Below are 17,723 nucleotides of genomic sequence, written 5' to 3'. Positions count from 1 at the left end.
GAAATTACAATATTCTGCATACTTTATGTACTTGGTGTAATGTGGGTGGTGGCCCAAATTGGATGGTTTTTCTGTTTGTTTTTTGACCTGGTAAGATTTCACTTTTTTAAAAAAAATTTTATTCTTCTTTTCAGGGGTGTCATAGGAAAGCAGGGATACCAGTGTCAAGGTAAGAGGCATTTATGAATTAAATCTTCAGAGGCCCATGGTTAGATCCAGATCACTGGCACCTATAGGAGGCAGGTGCTCAGTCTGATGACATTTGGAGGCTCTCCACAGCTTGCATGCTTTCTTTGTTCCCACTTGGCCATTACTTCTGCATATATGGGAATATATATGGGAGGTATCTTGCAGGTGCCACCTGTCTCCGGGTGTCCTTGTGATCTCAGCAGGTCCCCGATCCTCCCAGCCTTTGTGTCCCAGCTGGAGCAGATGGCACTTTCATCTTTCTGAATGAGACATACTGCTTCAGTTGGAGGCTCTTTGAAAGTCCCACTTTGTCCCGAACTGGGTCTGTGTATTCTGCCAGCTCCCTCCTTGTCTCCCTCCCAAAGAAGCTTCCTCGCCTGCTCCTTGTACTTGGTATCACTGAAAGGTCCTTGTCGAATCCCTTTTTTTGGTCTCGGTTGTGTGATCATTAGCTCTTAAAAATGTAAAGCTCACTTGAAGGTATTGAAAATTATTCCTTTCCAGTTAATTGACTACAAATGCAAGTTTAAGTTGTACAAAATTGGTGGGTGGAAATGTGGCATGGTCATGCGGTGGTTTTGCTGAGGTTAGAACAGGGAGGTTTTTCTGTATCCTCGCCAAGCACTGTTGGGTCTCACCCATGGGGTAGTGTCTGGTGGAAGTTGCTGTTCTTTGGGGTAACATGCACACAAACAGTTACTTACCTCTTCAGCCACCTACTGCCCACATTGCTCTGTGACACTAACAACACAGATATAGGCCACTTCTTGTGGAAATATTAAAGTCAATGGGAATTTTAAAGTTTGGTATGTCAGGACACAACCAGATAAAAAAGCCTCAGAACCTCTGCACCACCTGCTGCAGTTCCCTCATCACATCAGCCACCCTGCATGGTCCCGAGTGGGGTGCGAGGCCACTACAACACCTTTAATAGGCAGTGCTCCATGGGAGGGCTGGAAGGAAGTTTTTCCTTGACCTTGGCTTATTGAAATGAGAAAATTGATCAGTACTCCCTGAACTGGAGAAAACTGCTGATGTCCTTTGAATATAAATGTTACCTTGCTCTCTGGAGCATTTAGGAAACTGATGGCTCTGATAGCACAGTGATTTGAAATAGCTGCATAAAAGACTTTAGGGAGGGTATTAAATTAAGGCTCAGTGCCAGAAGGGGCCTGGCTCCCCTTGTCCCTCCACCAAGCACTGAATAGATCCTGGGAGGGACACTCCCTTCCCCAAGTGTCATTCAGCCTTCCTGTCTTTGCTATTTGCAGTCTGCACCTGCGTGGTCCACAAGCGGTGCCATGAGCTCATAATCACGAAGTGTGCTGGGTTAAAGAAGCAGGAGACCCCCGACCAGGTAAGTGTTTGTGACACGGAGATTCTGGGCTTCTTCACCGCCAGCCTCTCCCTTCACTGCCTCTTCTGTGGTTCCCAAGAAAACCTTCTCTGCCTGAGACCCTGTCGTTTCATTGTATTGATAAAAAACAAAGGGAGCTGTCTACAGCCTTCCAGCATGAGACACCCTCTGCAGGATGAGCACAGGTCCAAGTCAGTTCTATTCCCTTGGATGTTATGCCAAGTGCAGTGTGATCCCAGCGCTCAAGCCCACAAGAAAAATATGAATTCTTTTATTTCGTCATCTCATCAGAACTAAAGTGGCTAACTGATGTGTCACTAGCTCCTCACAGGTGATAAACAGTAATAGAAACACAAGCAGGAACCTTAAGTTTAATGAGCTGATGGGGGAATGGTGTGGAATGAACAAGCCCAAGGAATACTTAGGAGGCAGCAATAACCACAGCAATAAAAAGAGTCAACATTCACTGGGCACTTACCATGCCCTGATTGAAGCACTTTAACATATATTATTTAATCACATAATAACCTTAATGAGGTAGATGTTATTATCTTCATTTTATAACAGAATAGAAGCACAGAGAGTGAAATTAACCTGCCCCAAATCACACAGCTAAGAGCCACATTCAAACCCAGGCAGTTTGTTCTAAAGCCTGAGCCCTTGACTACTGCACTACGTTGTCTCTTAATCTTAGAAACTAGCATTGGATTGCCTAGTTTGGTAGAGGTAAGGAAGCAGGAAAATGCAACAGTGAAGCTAGGTTCTCCTAACTGAGCAATTATGAGAATGATAGTCCCACTGATAGATTAAAAAACCTTTTCGAGGAAGATGACAGTTGTGAATATGGATGTAGGTATTATCAGAACACTTGATTTCAAGAGCATGCTCTTAATTCTAGGGGAAATATATTCTGTGTAGTCACAGACAATTCGAATTGGGGGTTAGAGAGAAAGGCCCTGGGTAGATTTATAATCAGCTGGTCTACAATTTGACTTCCAGCAGGACTGACTTATAGAGACCTTCTACCTGCTTCTTAATAATTGAGTCAAATAGCATCCTGGCATCTAAGGCATTTCCCATCTTCTCTCTCCTTCTGCTTTCATACTGTCTCTGGAAAGCAACAAAGGACAAGGCTTAGACTGAGCCTTCTGTGTCTGTGAAGGGTAGTCTGAGCCCAGAGCACCAACATTGTTTGCAGGGGCTCTCTTGTGGTTAAAACTGCAAGCCAGCACCTGCACCTCCCGACTCCTGATCTAGGATCATGACCCCAGTACATCATTGTTGCTTTCACGAGGAAATGAAAGAAAGAGATGGCTTGCTTGCTCTCTGCCTTATTTCCTTCCTATGGACATTCCATTGAACATTTATTGGGTATGTCCTGTATGACGGGCGCTATGCTGTGTCCCATGGAAGCAAAGAGGAGTACACTAGTCCCTCCCTCAAGGATCTCAGTCTCATCACCTGCAGATCTCTGACTCTGCAGGACTCTAAAGCTCTTCTGCACTTTTTTGGAGGGAAAGGCCCCATAAACGTCCATGCCATGCAGGTTAAAGGGTTGAGATTTGAAATGTTCAGAACCCAGCTTGATCTGTGACCCAGTTCTTCTGACTGTCTTTCCTGGCATATTTAGCAGTGAGAGGAAGTCTCCAGTGAAGTGTGTTCCCAAACTTGGCATGTATCACCAAGAGACAAATTGCCAAGGACTGAGAGAGGGAGGCTCTGGGTTTATTAGCTTGGTGGAGTTGGCTCCCAGTCCTGGCTCTCCCCGCCACCATCTCGTGCTTCCGGAGGCCAGTCTCACTTAGTGTCAGTGTATCTGGCCTCTCAGGGTCATGGGCGTGCCCTCTGCCAGGTTACTGAACTGCTGGGGACCAAACTTTGGGTTCGTTATTTTGTGTAACCACCTTTAGTGTGATGCCTGTGCATACACACATCATACGCACATACACACCACAAACACATGTAGCCCTAAACACCATGCTTTCAATGCCCTCCTTCCTATTAAAAGGTGCTCTGGTGATGGACTTCTTGGGTGTCCTGCACCGTGAACACTCGGCCGGTCCCCCTCATCTCATGTCTGTGTGTCTTAGCACGTGGTGGACTCACACCCTGCCTGCACTTCTAGGTGTGGTAATCTAACAATGCTCCATCTCCACTGCTGTCACCTTTTTTTTCTTTAATCTCATGATTCTTTCTGCCGTTTTCTTCCTCTCCATGTTCTGTCTGTGAATCTCACTCACCCCATTGTATCTGTGTCCTTCTCAGCAAGCGCACTTGTGACATGTCCCCCTGCACACATGCCATCTTTGTGTTGGTCTCTCAGTCTGTCTGATGCTGTGGCATGCTCTTGTGTGGACTCCTTCATCCTCCTCCCTCTGTTCTCTGATACCTTAGAGTTTTTAGTGGTCCCAACTGAGGGTCATGTAGCTCTTTCCACCCCCACCCTGGATTTCTTGGTCACCTGGGACAACTTCCACACTTTTTCACCTTAGTCTGTCATTCATACCCCTATGAGGTGATTCCTGAGAGACCAAGACTCTATTCTCAGTATAGGTCCACCGTGCCTTCAGGGTTTGTGTAGGAATAGAGTGGGCACAGTGATCTCATACTTCCTTAGCAGTGAGGGAGACCATGGCAGAGTCAACATGTCTACATTCACAAACAGGCACACCTAAGCTACGCATCTAAGAGTGGGTGAGTATAGTTGTTTTCAGTAGAGCTGACATTCTTGTTCCCAGGCAAGACCTTAAGTGGTAGACCATCCATTTCAGTAGAGATCAGGGAAATCTTGGTCCAATGGAAGGATCAGCCATTCCTTGGAACTGGGTGTTAGGCAACTTGTCTTCATGCTTGCGTTCAATTCGAGCTCCCTTTCCAGCTCTCATTTCACTCCTCATTAGTCCCCCATGGGGGCCTATTACTCATCAGTCAGGCAGGGAGCTCAGGCCCACCTTTGCCGCATGCCAGCCACTTCCTAATCCCCGGGATAGCAAGAGTGATCTCCTCCCCAGCCCATGGATGTCCTGGGTGATGGTCTCCTGCCAATACTGAGAGGGGCTGGGGGTGCAGCTGCTCCACTAAAGACATAGATGGAGGGTAGCGCTGTGGAGGGGCAGAGATGACTCAGAAAGGTAGCCCAGCAGACCCTTGCTTCCATGAAATGTGTTATGCTTCTAGCCTCTTCCACCCCTGAGGTCTCATTGACCCCACCATCCTGTGACACTGGGTGGGACAGGGTATGATCCTGCTGTGCCTTCATTTCCTTATCTGTGAAGTTGGGGTAACCATGGACTGCCCTGTAGGGTGGTGGTGAGGTTTAACTGAGATGATGGTGCCTGGTGTGTGGTCAGGGCTGAGACCTTAGCATTCTTAGTGCTCACCACTCTGTATTAGCCATCTTCCTCCTAATTGTTGTCCATCCTGACTGATCCACAGTTTCCACAACATTGTGCAGAGTTTACATGCTGCTACACAGAATCCCGTGTCTACCACTGAGCTTCCTAGAGACTTTTTGCCTAGGAGGGGCTTCCAGGCACACAGCGGTATTGAAGGTACAATTTTTTTTTTTTGTTTTTGAGACAGAGTCTTGCTCTGTCACCCAGGCTGGGGTGCAGTGGGACGATCTTGGCTCACTGCAACCTCTGCCTCCCGGGTTTAAGCCATTCTCCTGCCTCAGCCTTCTGAGTAGCTGGGATTTCAGGCTAGCGCCACCATGCCCGGCTAATTTTTGTGTTTTTAGTACAGACAGGGTTTCACCATGTTGGCCAGGCTGGTCTCGAACTCCTGACCTCAGGTGGTCCGCCTACCTCAGCCTCCCAAAGTGCTGGGATTACAGATATGATCCACTGCACCCGGCCTGAGATACACATTGAGGACACTGTACTGTGATTGCTTAAAGTCCTGCAGTCCTGGAGAGGACCATGTTGGGGAGCAGGCCTGGCCTTGCACAGTCAAATGGAGCAGCCAACAGTGAGTTAAGAGCATCAGGAGCCAAGGCCAGGGCAGGATGGAAGCTCTTTTCACCTCAGGGCAGCTTTTAGAGCCAAGCTAGGGCCTGCCACCTACAATGGCACATGCTCTCTTGGAAAAAGTTCTGCGAGAGTTCATTGACAAGTCTTCTGGGGCACTGAGGAGTTCGGTGGTGACCCTGTGTCTTGCCATCCCTGCAGGTGGGCTCCCAGCGTTTCAGCGTCAACATGCCCCACAAGTTTGGTATCCACAACTACAAGGTCCCCACCTTCTGCGATCACTGTGGGTCCCTGCTCTGGGGACTCTTGCGGCAGGGTTTGCAGTGTAAAGGTAAGTTGCTCCCTGCCCTGCCCTCAGCCCCTGCATGTCCCCTTCCTCGCTGCCTGCCCCCATCCCTGCTTTATAAAAAACCCTTGTCTGATTCCAGATGTGGCCAAGAACTGAGCGCAAGCCTTTGTTAATCCTGCATTAGTAACTCTGTGCATTTGGTAGGCAGTCTCTGGGCAGAGACCATCCAGGACTGGGTGGAGGGAAACACCGAGGAAGGAGGAGGGCAGACTCCACGCCTGAAGATCACTCACAATCTGGGGAGACAAAATGAATCTACAAAAGCATAATAATTTAAGGAAAGATACATTAGAGCAGAAGGAAAGTGATATTTTTGGAGTTAGGCCATGAAGGAAGTGAGAGGTGGAATTGAGGCTTTTCTCGCATGGTCCATGGCTCAGTGCTTACTCTTTGAAAGAGCCATGCTAGAACCTTGTCACATAAGATAGCTTGCTGATTCGTCACCGGCTTGGGACATAGGGGATGTTATTCCCACGGCCCTGGTGAGGAAACGGAGGCTCAGAGACTAAGCAACTTGCTCACATCACACAATTTATTAGCAGAAGTAGGATTTGAACCTTGACTCTTGCGTCCTCGGTTCCTTCCTGTTTCCTGCCATGCCACCCACAAACAGCGCGCTCAGATGATGATGCTAAGTGGCACGGGGAGCAGCATATAACACAAGGAGGTGGAAATGTATTCTGGTGGCCTGAGGAGTGTGTCCAGTTTTATAAGCCGGTCCAGCCTGCTTGCAGAGTTGGGCAACCGTGAACTACTAGGCCTGGATATTGCATGGACATTATTTTAAAATAGTGTTTCACTGTTTGTGTGGCATGTACTATTAATAAATTCCCATTGTAGAAAAATTAGAAGAATATAAGTAAAGTATAAGAAAATAAACCTAGGACATAACAAATTGGTCATTGAAGGGATCCCAATGAGAAACTATGGGAATTGGAAATAAGATAAGGGCTGCAGTGGAAATAAAGAGGAGAATGACTTTAATATATCAAGGAGGAATGATTTATTGGACGTAGTGACCAGAAACAGCTGGGAGGGCAGTGATAGCATTCACTGAGACGGGGATACAAGAGGGAGGACAAGGTTGGAGGTAGAAATGGAGCCTGAGTTGGGGACACCTTAACTCGAGGTGCCCGTAGCAAATTGACACGAAGCTGTCCACCTGTTGGACGTTCTCATTGACACTTGGGGAATAGGTCTAGACTGAGCATTTAGATCTGGGTTTTGTCAGGATCTAAGCAATTAAAGCTATAAAATCAATGTCATTCTCCAGGGTAAGTACATTGAGTATGAAGAGAAAAAAGTCAAAGACAACACCATGAGGGTGGGTACCAACATCCAAGGGTGGGCCTGCCAAGGCAGTGAGAGGGAAGGACTCACAGGTAGGAGGAAAAGTAGCAAAGAATGGCACCATGGAAGCCAAAAGAGTAGAGAATTTTTAACAATTTTAAAAAGAAATGGTGCCAAATGCTTTCCAACAGGTTATTTAAGATAAGACACGAAACATGGGGTTGGATTTACCAACAAGGAGGTCACTACGAACCTCAGCAGGAGCTGTCTTAGTGGGACAGTGGGATGGAGCCCAAGTGCTGTAGGCTAAAGTGAGAATAGAGGGAGATGTTTCTTCAGAATGTTTTAGTCAGGAAAAAGACAGTGGCACAGGAGTGATGGATGAGGCAGAAGGGAGAGGGGACTGACTGTTGATATAGCAGGGAAGGGAAGGCGAGCAGGGATGGGCCTTGGGGAGAATGATGGACACTGCCTTCCCCAGATGGAGGGCAAGCCTGGCTACCAGGCCTGGGCGCAGATGCATCTCGGATGTCAGGGATAGAAATCCAGGAGGAGGTGAGTGGACAAAGTCATCATTTAAGTTTTGAATCTGTTGAGGGCATTGCAAGGAGATTCCCCTTATTTTCTGAAAGAGGAAGTCTTTTTTGAAGTAGGAGGGAGAAGTGGGGGTGTAAGAGGCACGAGGAGGGTGGTGAGGGCTGGAAATAGCAATTGTGGGGACAGAACACAGTCCAGCCACTGGACATGAGGAGGTGCTGTCTGTGGACACACCCAGCATCCTGTGAGCTTCCTGGCACCCCTGCAGGCGGGGGCGAGGCCATTCCACTTCCCTGTTGGAGTATTCTTTCTAGCGTGTGACCCTGAACAAAATGGGACCTGCCTGGAATCCTTTAGGTGAGATGAAGAGAGCAGAAGAGGAAGAAGGGAGGGGAGCAGGAGTCTCGAGTGTCTTTAGCAGAGGAGCAATGTGCTTTTGGAAAGATTAGTGTGGTTGCCAGGAAGCAGGGCCTGCTTTGGAGGGAACCCTGATGAGCCGATGTCTGTGTTTTTTGTAAATATATTAATTATTGATCTATCTAGTGAACGTAAATGAAGATACCATCATCATAAATATTGATATTTTAAGAAAGCAGCCCAGACACCCAGACGTCACTGTGAGGGCTGTGGGTCCCCAGTGACCCTGGAAGAAGGAGGGGCAGGGACAGTGTATTCAGCTCTCGTTGGGCAGGAAGTGCTCTTGCCCCTGCTCAAGGAAAGAAGGGGCAGAATTCGGATGCCTGGAGCAAGGGTATCTGTCCATGGGAGCCCAGGAACCCGGAGGGACTCAGGCCACATGAGGGCTGGAAGACGAAGGCTGAGACCTGAAGCTCCTCAGCCAAAGCGTGCAGACTTTCACTCTCCTGTGGCTCTGATGTTATTACTTGGCCTTTTTTTCCCCTTGCTGCTATTCTCCTGTGACCCTCTGCTTCTCCCTCTCCCTCTCTCTTTGTCTTTCTCTCTCTTTAATTAAGAGACCTTATTTTTTTAAGAGCATTTTTAGGTTCACGGCAAAATTGAGCAGAAAGTACAGAGAGTCCCCGTATTATGTGCTCCCCAACACACACAGCCTCCCACCACCAGCATCCCCACCACAGCAGCACACGTGCACAGCCACGGAACCTGTACTGCACATCATTATCACTCACAGTCTGTGGTTTACCTTGGGATCCACTCATGGTGTTGAGCATTCTGTGGATTTGGACAAATGGACAGTGCTCGTTTTCTACCATGATAGTATCATACAGAGTAGCTGGATGGCCCTGGAAAATTGCCTGCTTCCGCTTATCTCTGTAGATCCTTTCTCCTCCTTAAGTCTTCTTGGCCTTGTAGACTCTTTACCCTGTGGAGAGGGGTCATGGCCAGAAGAGGCCAGCATGGGCCCAAGGCAGGGGCTGCTTGTGCCCAGGTCTAAGCCTGGTTCTGCTACTATGATGACTAAGAAAAAGAAATCAAGACTTAGTGACCTGCAAGCACCCCTGAGCAAGTCCCTATGAAGCTGGCTCTTGCACCCAGGCAGCCTGGCCCTGTTCCTGGCTTTGGCAGGTGCTCTATGCTACCCTCTCCTGCTTAGGAAGACTCAGCCAGGCTTTCTCTCTTGCTGGACCATGCTAGCAGGGCCTCCTGGGCTGGAGCCCTGGTCCCCTGGTCCTGGCTGGAGATCACCTATTTGGCCTGCTGCCCTGTGGCTTCAGCTTTTTTGCCATTCCTATTCCCATTCCCGGAAATAGATTCCAGTATTTTCAGCAAAACAGGTTTCTTCAGAGCTTGGGTCTACGAGGAAGGATCCATGAGACTGTCCTGGTCACTCTTTCTTCAGTCTAAAATTGTCTGAACCACACAGGTTCAAGCATTGCGTGTGTACCCTTCCAGGGACCGTCCCTTCGTCAGCCAGGTAGAGGGATCATAATTATGTCTGCTTTTACTGACAAGGAAATGGAAGACTGGAGAGAGTGGGTGCATGCAGGGCATACAACCAGGAACTGTGGGGCACCCAGCCCTTGTCCTTTTCCAGCCCACAGCCACAGAGGGGCCAGACCCTTGGAGGATGCTCACACGATCATTGGGTAACTGAGATCCTTAACCGAGGGCAGAAAAACACTGGCACAAAGTGAGCAGGCAAAATAGTTCGTTTCTTTCTTTCATTTTGTGACTCAAGTGCCTGCTGCATCTGAATCTCTCCAGACTCATTCGTGGGGCTGTCCAAGCCCCTCAACCACTATTAAACGGTCCAGAAATCAGCTTCCCAGGTTCCAGGAGCAACATCACTAGTCTCGGGTGTTTGGAGCCTTTTCATTCTGCACTTTGTTGGAACGGTGCTGCCTTCTCCAATCTCAGGTTCACTGGCACCATGGGCCTCTCTGGGGCCCTTTTCCACCTGTTTTATTTTCCCATTGACGCAGGGAGTCAGTGCCCCCTGGAGGCAGAGATGCCCAATACCCTTTGATTGCAGTTTCCTTCTCTAGAGAAGATCCAGTTCTCACCTGCCCCCGTCCCATCCCCCACACTCATGTCTCAGCACAGCTGCTCTGAAGTCATCGGGCACCAAGGGGCAACTTCACAGGAAAGCCAGACCTCCTGACGGAGCCTGCAGTCGGGCCTGTGGGGGCCTGTGGAAGCGGAAGCCCTGCTTTTTCTCATCCCCATCTGGGGTGAATGCTCTGCACCTGCTGTCCTCCAGGACAGGGGACGAGGCACAGGGAGGAAGGTGTACTCCACGAAGGCCTGGCCTGGAGATTCCTAAACAATCTTCTTCCTCGCTCCTGCCTCTCTATGGCACACATCTTAATAACCGCTCTGATCTGCGGCTGTTTTCAGGGGCTGAGGGGACAGGGTGTCCCCTCCTCTCCAGTAAGCAGTAAACAGGAGTGGTGGCCTGAAGAGATCACAGGCTAGGATTTGGAGGAGCTGTCCTGGTTTGGGTACTGCCTAGCTGGGAGATTACAAGCAGGTCACCCTGGCTTAGTGCCCTTGGCTTTTAACCCCAACTGCCCTCTTCCCTTCTGAGGACAGTAATAAAAATAATAAAAGTGGAGTGATCTTAGCCACATACCTTGGGGTGGCTGTGCAGAGCCGTAAAGATGAAAGAAAGGCCTGCCTGTCTCCCTCCTTTCTTCCTTTCCTTGTTTTTTTTTTTTTTTAAAGTATTTTGGATACTTAAAAACACTAAAAACATGCAGAATAATTTTTAATTTTCAACATTTCTGAAAATGTCAGTCCTTTACTATTTTTAACAACTAGGCCCCTTGTTGTAACTTCAACTTTTATTTTTAGAATTATAAAGAGCACAATACATAAATACATTCTCACTGTTCTTACTGTCAAAGATCCAAGCAAGACTGAAGTTAGATATATATTAAAAATATTAAAGGCTTTCTTTATATCTCTTTCCACTTTCATCCTCAGACTTCTAAAAATGTGCTATGGGTCCTCTTACTTCTAAAAATGTCCTCTTTTTGTGTGCCTTTGCTGCATGGATACTCACACACACTGCGTTAGAGTCTATTGCTACATAACAAATGACCCCAGGACATAGTGGTGTAAAACAACCAACACTTATTTTCTCAGAGTTTCCACTGGTCAGAAATCCGGATGGAGCTTAGCTGGGTGCATCTAACTCTCATGAGGTTTCAGTCAAGCTGAGAGCTGGGGCTGTTGTCTCATCTGAAAACCCAACTGGAAGAGGATCCACTTCCAAGCTCGCCCACATGGCCATTGATCGGAGACATCAGTTCTCTGCCATATGGCCTCTCCACATGGTGACTGGCTTCCTTCAACGCAAACAAGAAAGTGAGAGAAGATGCCCCAGACACAAGCCAATGGGACATCTTATCACTTTTGATGTTGTCTGTTCATTAGAAGAGAATCACTATGTCCAGTCCTCTCCAAGGGAGGGAGTTACATAAAAGCATGAACACTAGGAGGCAGCGGCAATCAGGAGGCAGCTTAGGGGCTGCCTGGCACACCTGCACCTCCCCATCCACGTCTCCTTTGCCTCCTCACAAATGTAATCGTCTTGTCTATGGGGTCTGCCCTGACCACTGGGTAGCTCTCAAGCTCTCGTCTCTCGTCTCTTACTTCCTCTGATTTTTTTTCTCTAACATGGCACTTATCATATTCTAATATTCTAAATTACTTTCTTTTTTCTTTCTTTTTTATTTTTTTGAGATGGAGTCTTGCTCTGTTGCCCAGGCTGGAGTGCAGTGACATGATCTTGGCTCTCAGCTCACTGCAACTTTCACCACCCAGGTTCAAGCAATTCTCCTGCCTCAGCCTCTCGAGTAGCTGGGACTATAGGTGCATGCCACTACACTAGGCTAATTTTTGTATTTTTAGTAGAGACAGGGTTTCACCATGTTGGCGAGGCTGGTCTCAAACTCCTGATCTCAAGTGATCTGTCTTCCTCAGCCTCCCAAAGTGCTGGGATTACAGGTGTGAGCCACCGCACCCAGTCTAAATTACTTATATAATGTTAATTTCTTTCTTTCTTTCTTTCTTTCTTTCTTTCTTTCCTTTTCTTTTCTTTTTTTTTTTTTTTTTTTTTGACAGAGTCTCACTTTATCACCCAGGCTGGAGTGCAGTAGTGCAATCTCAGCTCACTGCAACCTCTGCCTCCTGGGTTCAAGCGATCTTCCTGCCTCAGCCTCCCGAGTAGCTGGGATTACAGGCACCTGCCACCACACCCGGCTAATTTTTACATTTTTAGTAGAGATGGGGTTTCATCATGTTGGCCAGGGTGGTCTTTAGCTCCCAACCTCAAGTGATCCACCTACCTCAGCCTCCCAAAGTGCTGGGATTACAGGCATGAGCCACCACGCCAGACCTTATAATGTTAATTTCCATTTCTCCCATTCCAAACACAAGGTCCGTGAGGACAGAGATTTTTTGTTTGTTTGTTTTATTCTCTGTTTACCCAGCATCTAGAACAGTGCCTGCACGCTGACACCCAATAAATATTTGTTAATTCAATCCTCCATGCATAGTTATACAATTTGCTTTTCTACAGTATGTCTTGGAGTATTTCCAAGGCAGTGTACAGACATCTACTTTATTTACTAGAAAGAGTCCACGTTGTGGATGTTCCATAGATTGTTTAAAATGTTGCCCTCTTGATGGATGTTTACTGGTTTGTGTGTTGTCGCCATTTTAATTTATGCTGTCACGGACATCCTCATACATACCTTTTCATGCATATGTGTGAATAATTATGAAAGAAAGGCCCATAGAAATCAAACGATCACTTTAAACCCTTGTCTTTCTGTGGTTGAATTATACAAGGAGGGAATTACATAAGGGCACTTTTACTTGTTGTTTGCTTTAAAGTCAAGCCATGTTAATGGACTGGTTTACCTTCCTTTTCATTGACATTTAATTTGTGTGGCTTGCGTAGTGAGCTTGGGATTCCAGTTCCCTGTTATCTGTTAGGTCTGGTCTGAGAGGTGTCATTTATGCCACTGTAGTACTACTACTTTCCGTAGAGTTAGAATAACTGAAAAGCATGGTGTCCTGATTTGTGCAAGGCGTCGTGGCGAACCTGGAGATAAAACATTACTTTAGTTCTCTAGAAACTTGCACTGTGCTTGGTCATTGAACATAATAAGTGGAATCATAGGCATTAATTCAGGCAATGAGTCAGAAATAAGTGTGAGCAATTCACAGGCAAGAGAGGGCCTGGAAAGGGGTGTAAGGAGAAAGAATGCCACAGGAGTGCTTTGGTTGACTCAGAATCCTTTGCAGTAGCATCCACAATGCCTGGGGACCCTGAGAATGTCCCCTGTACATGTGGCAGATTGGCTGAAAATTCAGTCTGAGCTTTGATCTGAGGAATGCTGGGTAGCAGACAAGCGGCCGATCGTGGTCCCCGGAAAGCTCTGAGTCACGGTTCTGGTGTGATCAGGATTCCAAAATCTCTTTCTGGTGATGACATTTGGCCCAGCATGACCTCAGGGGGGGCATCCCTCTTACCTCCTTTCTCCTCTTCTGCCTGAGACTTTGCGGTCATTCGCTCTCACACCCCTGCCAACTTCCATTGCACAAGCACACAATTTCCCATTTGCAAATATTTGCTTTCTGTCTCTGAGCGTGGCATGACTGGAACCTGTTATGAAATCAAACCATCGCCCTGGCTCACCCTCAAGGGCCAAATTACCCCAACATAAAGAAATTCCTGCAGCATACATGGGCCTGGGCCTCTCCTTAGGAGTGGCTCTGTCGCCGTTCCCAGAAAGTTGTCTGCTTGCTTTGGAGGAATTCCCAGGAGCCTGGCCTGCCTTTTGCTTCAATGTCAGCTATAAAAAGGATGGAAACATGGAAACCAAGTCACTCCAAAGGACGGTAGGATGTGTAATAGAAGGTGAAAGAGTGCCTGAACCCCAGTGTGTACCCAGACAACACTGCTGCTGCTGCACCACCCAGCACATAGTAGGTCCTCAACAAATGTGTGGTGAATAGCTGGGTAGTAGTAGAAGAGTGCTTCTCTTTTTGTAAGAGCCCCTGGCAAAGCAGATCTATTTCTTCCTGGTACAACTTTATCCAAATGAAACCAGTGAAAATGAGCACTCAGAGGCATTCTGGAAAGAGAAGCCTTAAAGGGCAGCCTAGGGCTGGGAGTGGATTGGCAGCTGGGGCTCACGGCCTTTGGCCTTGGTGCTCCCCGGTAGTGTTGTGAGGGGTGGGGGTGGGTGGTTCATTTGGCCACATTAATGCAAATGCATCTCAGGTTTCTTTTGGTTCCAGCAGGGACGCCCACTGCCCTTTGCTGGTCTGTGGCCTCCCAGTGACACCTGTAGCCTCCAGGAGCCCGTCATGCTCCCGTTGTGGCTGCCCGGAGTAACTGGAGCGCCCCTTCCTCACCTCTTTGCCCTCGCATTTCCAGACTTTTTAAAGCACTTTCAAAGTCACTATCTCACATCGTGCATGCTAACTGATGTGTGATTGAGATTTTTTTTTACATACTAAGATGACTACATAGCTCAGGGGAAATAGCAGACTTTTTAAAAATAAAAGGCAAAGTCCTCAAAACCAAAACCAAAAAAAGATATCTCCTTTGCCGATCTGCCAGCCCAAGTTGTTTTGTCAGGACAGACAGGTCTGGCATTTCAACACCAGAGGGCGCTAGTGGTCAAGTTATGTAGACAAGTTAGTTGCCCTTGTCAAGAAATTCTCAGTTTGGCTCTTTTATTCTCCTTTCCGTCACTTCACAGAGAGGCAGAAGACAGCTTTCATGAGTTTGGTGGGTGGAGCAGGTGTGGTGAATGAGCATCAAAGGGCAGCTGATGCAATGAGGCAGGGTAGTGGGGACAGAATTCTGGGCACAGTGCTGTTGCCTGGCCTCTGATCAGCCCACGGATCAGTTATTAGTGATAACTCCATTAGTCAAGTCGGTGCCATGGCCTGGCTGCGGTGGAGTTTTCTTGTTTGTTTTTGTTCTGAGAAAGCCACTCTGCCACCACCTCACCCCACCCCCACCTTCAGCCCAACGGGCATCTTGGTTTCAGTAGCTCAGTTGAACTCTCCAGGGTGGGTTGGGGGGCTCTCTCCAGACCGGTGACCAGGTTATGTAGAGCATTAGGGAGATTTGGCTGTTCATCCTGCCTGGCTTCACTCCAGGAACAGTTTTGATTTTTAAAAATTTTTAGTAGACTTTACTTTTTAGAGTAGTTTTAGTTTCACAACAAAATAGGTCAAAAGTATAAAGATTTTCCACATACCTTCTGCCTCCACACATGCACAGCCTCCCTCACCATCAGCATTCTGCAACAGAGTGGTATATTTGTTAATGGTCAATGAACCTTCATTGACACATCATCATCAAAGTCCATAGTTTACATTATGGCTCACTCTTGGTGGTGTACATTCCGTGATTTTGGACAAATGTATAATGACATGAATCTACCATTATAGTATCTTACAGAATAGTTTTACTACACTAAAAATCCTCTATGTTCTGCTTCTTCATCCCTGCCTCTCTCCTAACCCCTGGTAACCACTAATCTTTTTACCATTTTCATAGTTTTACCTTTTCCAGAATGTCCTGTAGTTGGAATGATACTGTGGATAGCCTTTGCAGATTGGCATCTTTCACTTAGCAATATGCATTTAATATTCTGCTATGTCTTTTCACAGTTGATAACTCACTTCTTTTTAAGGCTGGATAATATTTCAGTGTCTGGATATGCCATAGTTTATCCGTTCGCCTACTAAAGGACATTTTGCTTGCTTTCAAGTTTTGGCAATTACAAATACAACTCCTATAAACATCCATGTGCAGATTTTTATATGAATATAATTCTTCACCTCATTTGGGTAAATATCAGTAGTGTAATTGCTGGGTCTTATGGTAACGGTATATTTAGTTTTGTAAGAAACTGCCAAACTGTCTCTCAAAGTAGCTGGACCACTATGCATTCCTACCAGCAATGAATAAAAAGTTCCTGTTGCTTCATATCTTGAATAGCATTGGGTGTTATCAGTGTTTTGTATTTTGGACATTTTAATAGATGTGTAGTGGTATCTCGTTGTTTTAATTTGTAATTTCCTAATGACACATGATGTGGAGCATCTTCTCATATGCTTATTTACCACCTGAATATCTTCTTTGGAGAGATGTATGCTCAAGTCTTTTGCCCATTGGGTTATTCATTTTGTTATTGTTGAGTTTAAGAGTTTGTTGCCTATATTGGATAATACAGTCATATATTATCATATATGTCTTTTGTAAATATTTTCTCTCAGTCTGTTACTTGTCTTCTTATTCTATCGGCAGTGTTTGGTTTGGTTTGGTTTTTTGTTTTGTTTTGTTTTGTTTTGGGGGGGTGAGGGACAGAGCAAAAGTTTTTTATTTTAATGAAGTTCAGCTTATCAGCTATTTTTTTCATGGATCATGTCCATGCATCATGCTGTTGCATCAAGAAAGTTATCTGTGTAGCCAAGGTTACCTATATTTTCTTCTATGTTATCTTCAAGGAGTTTCACAGTTTTGCCTTTTACATTTAGGTCTACAGTCCATTTTGGATTCATTTTTGTGAAGATTGTAAGGTTTGTGTCTAGATTCACTGTTTTGCATGTCTAGTTTTTCTAGCACCATTTGTTGAAAACTGTCTTTGCTCCATTTTATTGCCTTTGCTCCTTTGTCAAATATCAGTTGGCTGTATTTGTGTGGGTCTGCTCTGGGCTCTCTATTCTGTTCCATTGATCTATTTGTCTGTTCCATTGATGTTTTGCCAATTTCACATTGTCTTGATTACTTCAGCTTTATAGTAAGTCTTGAAATTGGGTAGTGTCAGTCTTCTGACTTTGTTCTTTTTCTTCAATATTGTGTTAGCCTTTTGCTTGGGTCTTTTGCCTCTCCATATAGACTTTAGAATGAGTTTGTCAATATCCATAAATAACTTGCTGGGATTTTGATTAAGGTTGCATTGAATATATAGATCGAGTTTGGAAAGACATCTTGACAAATACTGAGTCTTTCTATCCATGAATATGGTATAACTCTATATGTATTTAGTTCTTGATTTCTTTCACAAGGGTTTTGTAGTTCTACTCATATAGATCTTATACATATTCTGTTAGATTTATATGTAAATATTTCATCGGGGGGATGATAACATAGATGGTATTGTTTTTATTTTTAAATTCCATTTGTTCATTACTGGTGTATAGGAAAACAATTGACTTTTGTATATTAACTTTGTATTCTTCAATCTGGCTATAATCATTATTGGTTCCAGGAGTTTTCTGTTGACTCTTTTGGATTTTCTACATAGACAATCATATCATCTACAAACAAAGATAGTTTTATAGTTTTATTTCTTCCTTTCCAATCAGTATACTTTTTATTTCTTTTTCTTGTCTTACTACATTAGTTAGAACTTCTAGTATAGTGTTGAAAAGGAGTGGTGAGAGGGAACATCCTTTTTGTGTTCCTGATCTTAGTATGAAATTGCCTGTAGGGTTTTTGTTGATGTTCTTTATTAAGTTGAGGAAATTCCCTTCTATTCCTTGGCTGCTGAGATATTTTATCATAAATAAGTTT

At 45.8% G+C, this 17,723-nt stretch overlaps 1 protein-coding gene across 3 annotated transcripts in view; it reads left to right on the top strand.

The window, feature by feature from the left end:
• Positions 1 to 17,723, top strand: part of PRKCE (protein kinase C epsilon) — a 531,054-nt gene that overhangs the window by 325,699 nt on the left and 187,632 nt on the right. For all 3 annotated transcript variants that reach the window (XM_003262805.4, XM_030799764.1, XM_030799765.1), the window contains exons 4-6: positions 135 to 169; positions 1,461 to 1,546; positions 5,716 to 5,845. In XM_003262805.4, the coding sequence (XP_003262853.1) occupies positions 135 to 169; positions 1,461 to 1,546; positions 5,716 to 5,845 (251 nt within the window). The remainder of the gene's footprint in view (positions 1 to 134; positions 170 to 1,460; positions 1,547 to 5,715; positions 5,846 to 17,723) is intronic.

This window comes from Nomascus leucogenys, chromosome 19 (genome assembly GCF_006542625.1).
Source record: "Nomascus leucogenys isolate Asia chromosome 19, Asia_NLE_v1, whole genome shotgun sequence".
NCBI lineage: Eukaryota > Metazoa > Chordata > Mammalia > Primates > Hylobatidae > Nomascus > Nomascus leucogenys.
The sequence above is the reverse complement of the archived record's forward strand: the minus strand, read 5'-3'. Positions and strand labels throughout refer to the sequence as shown.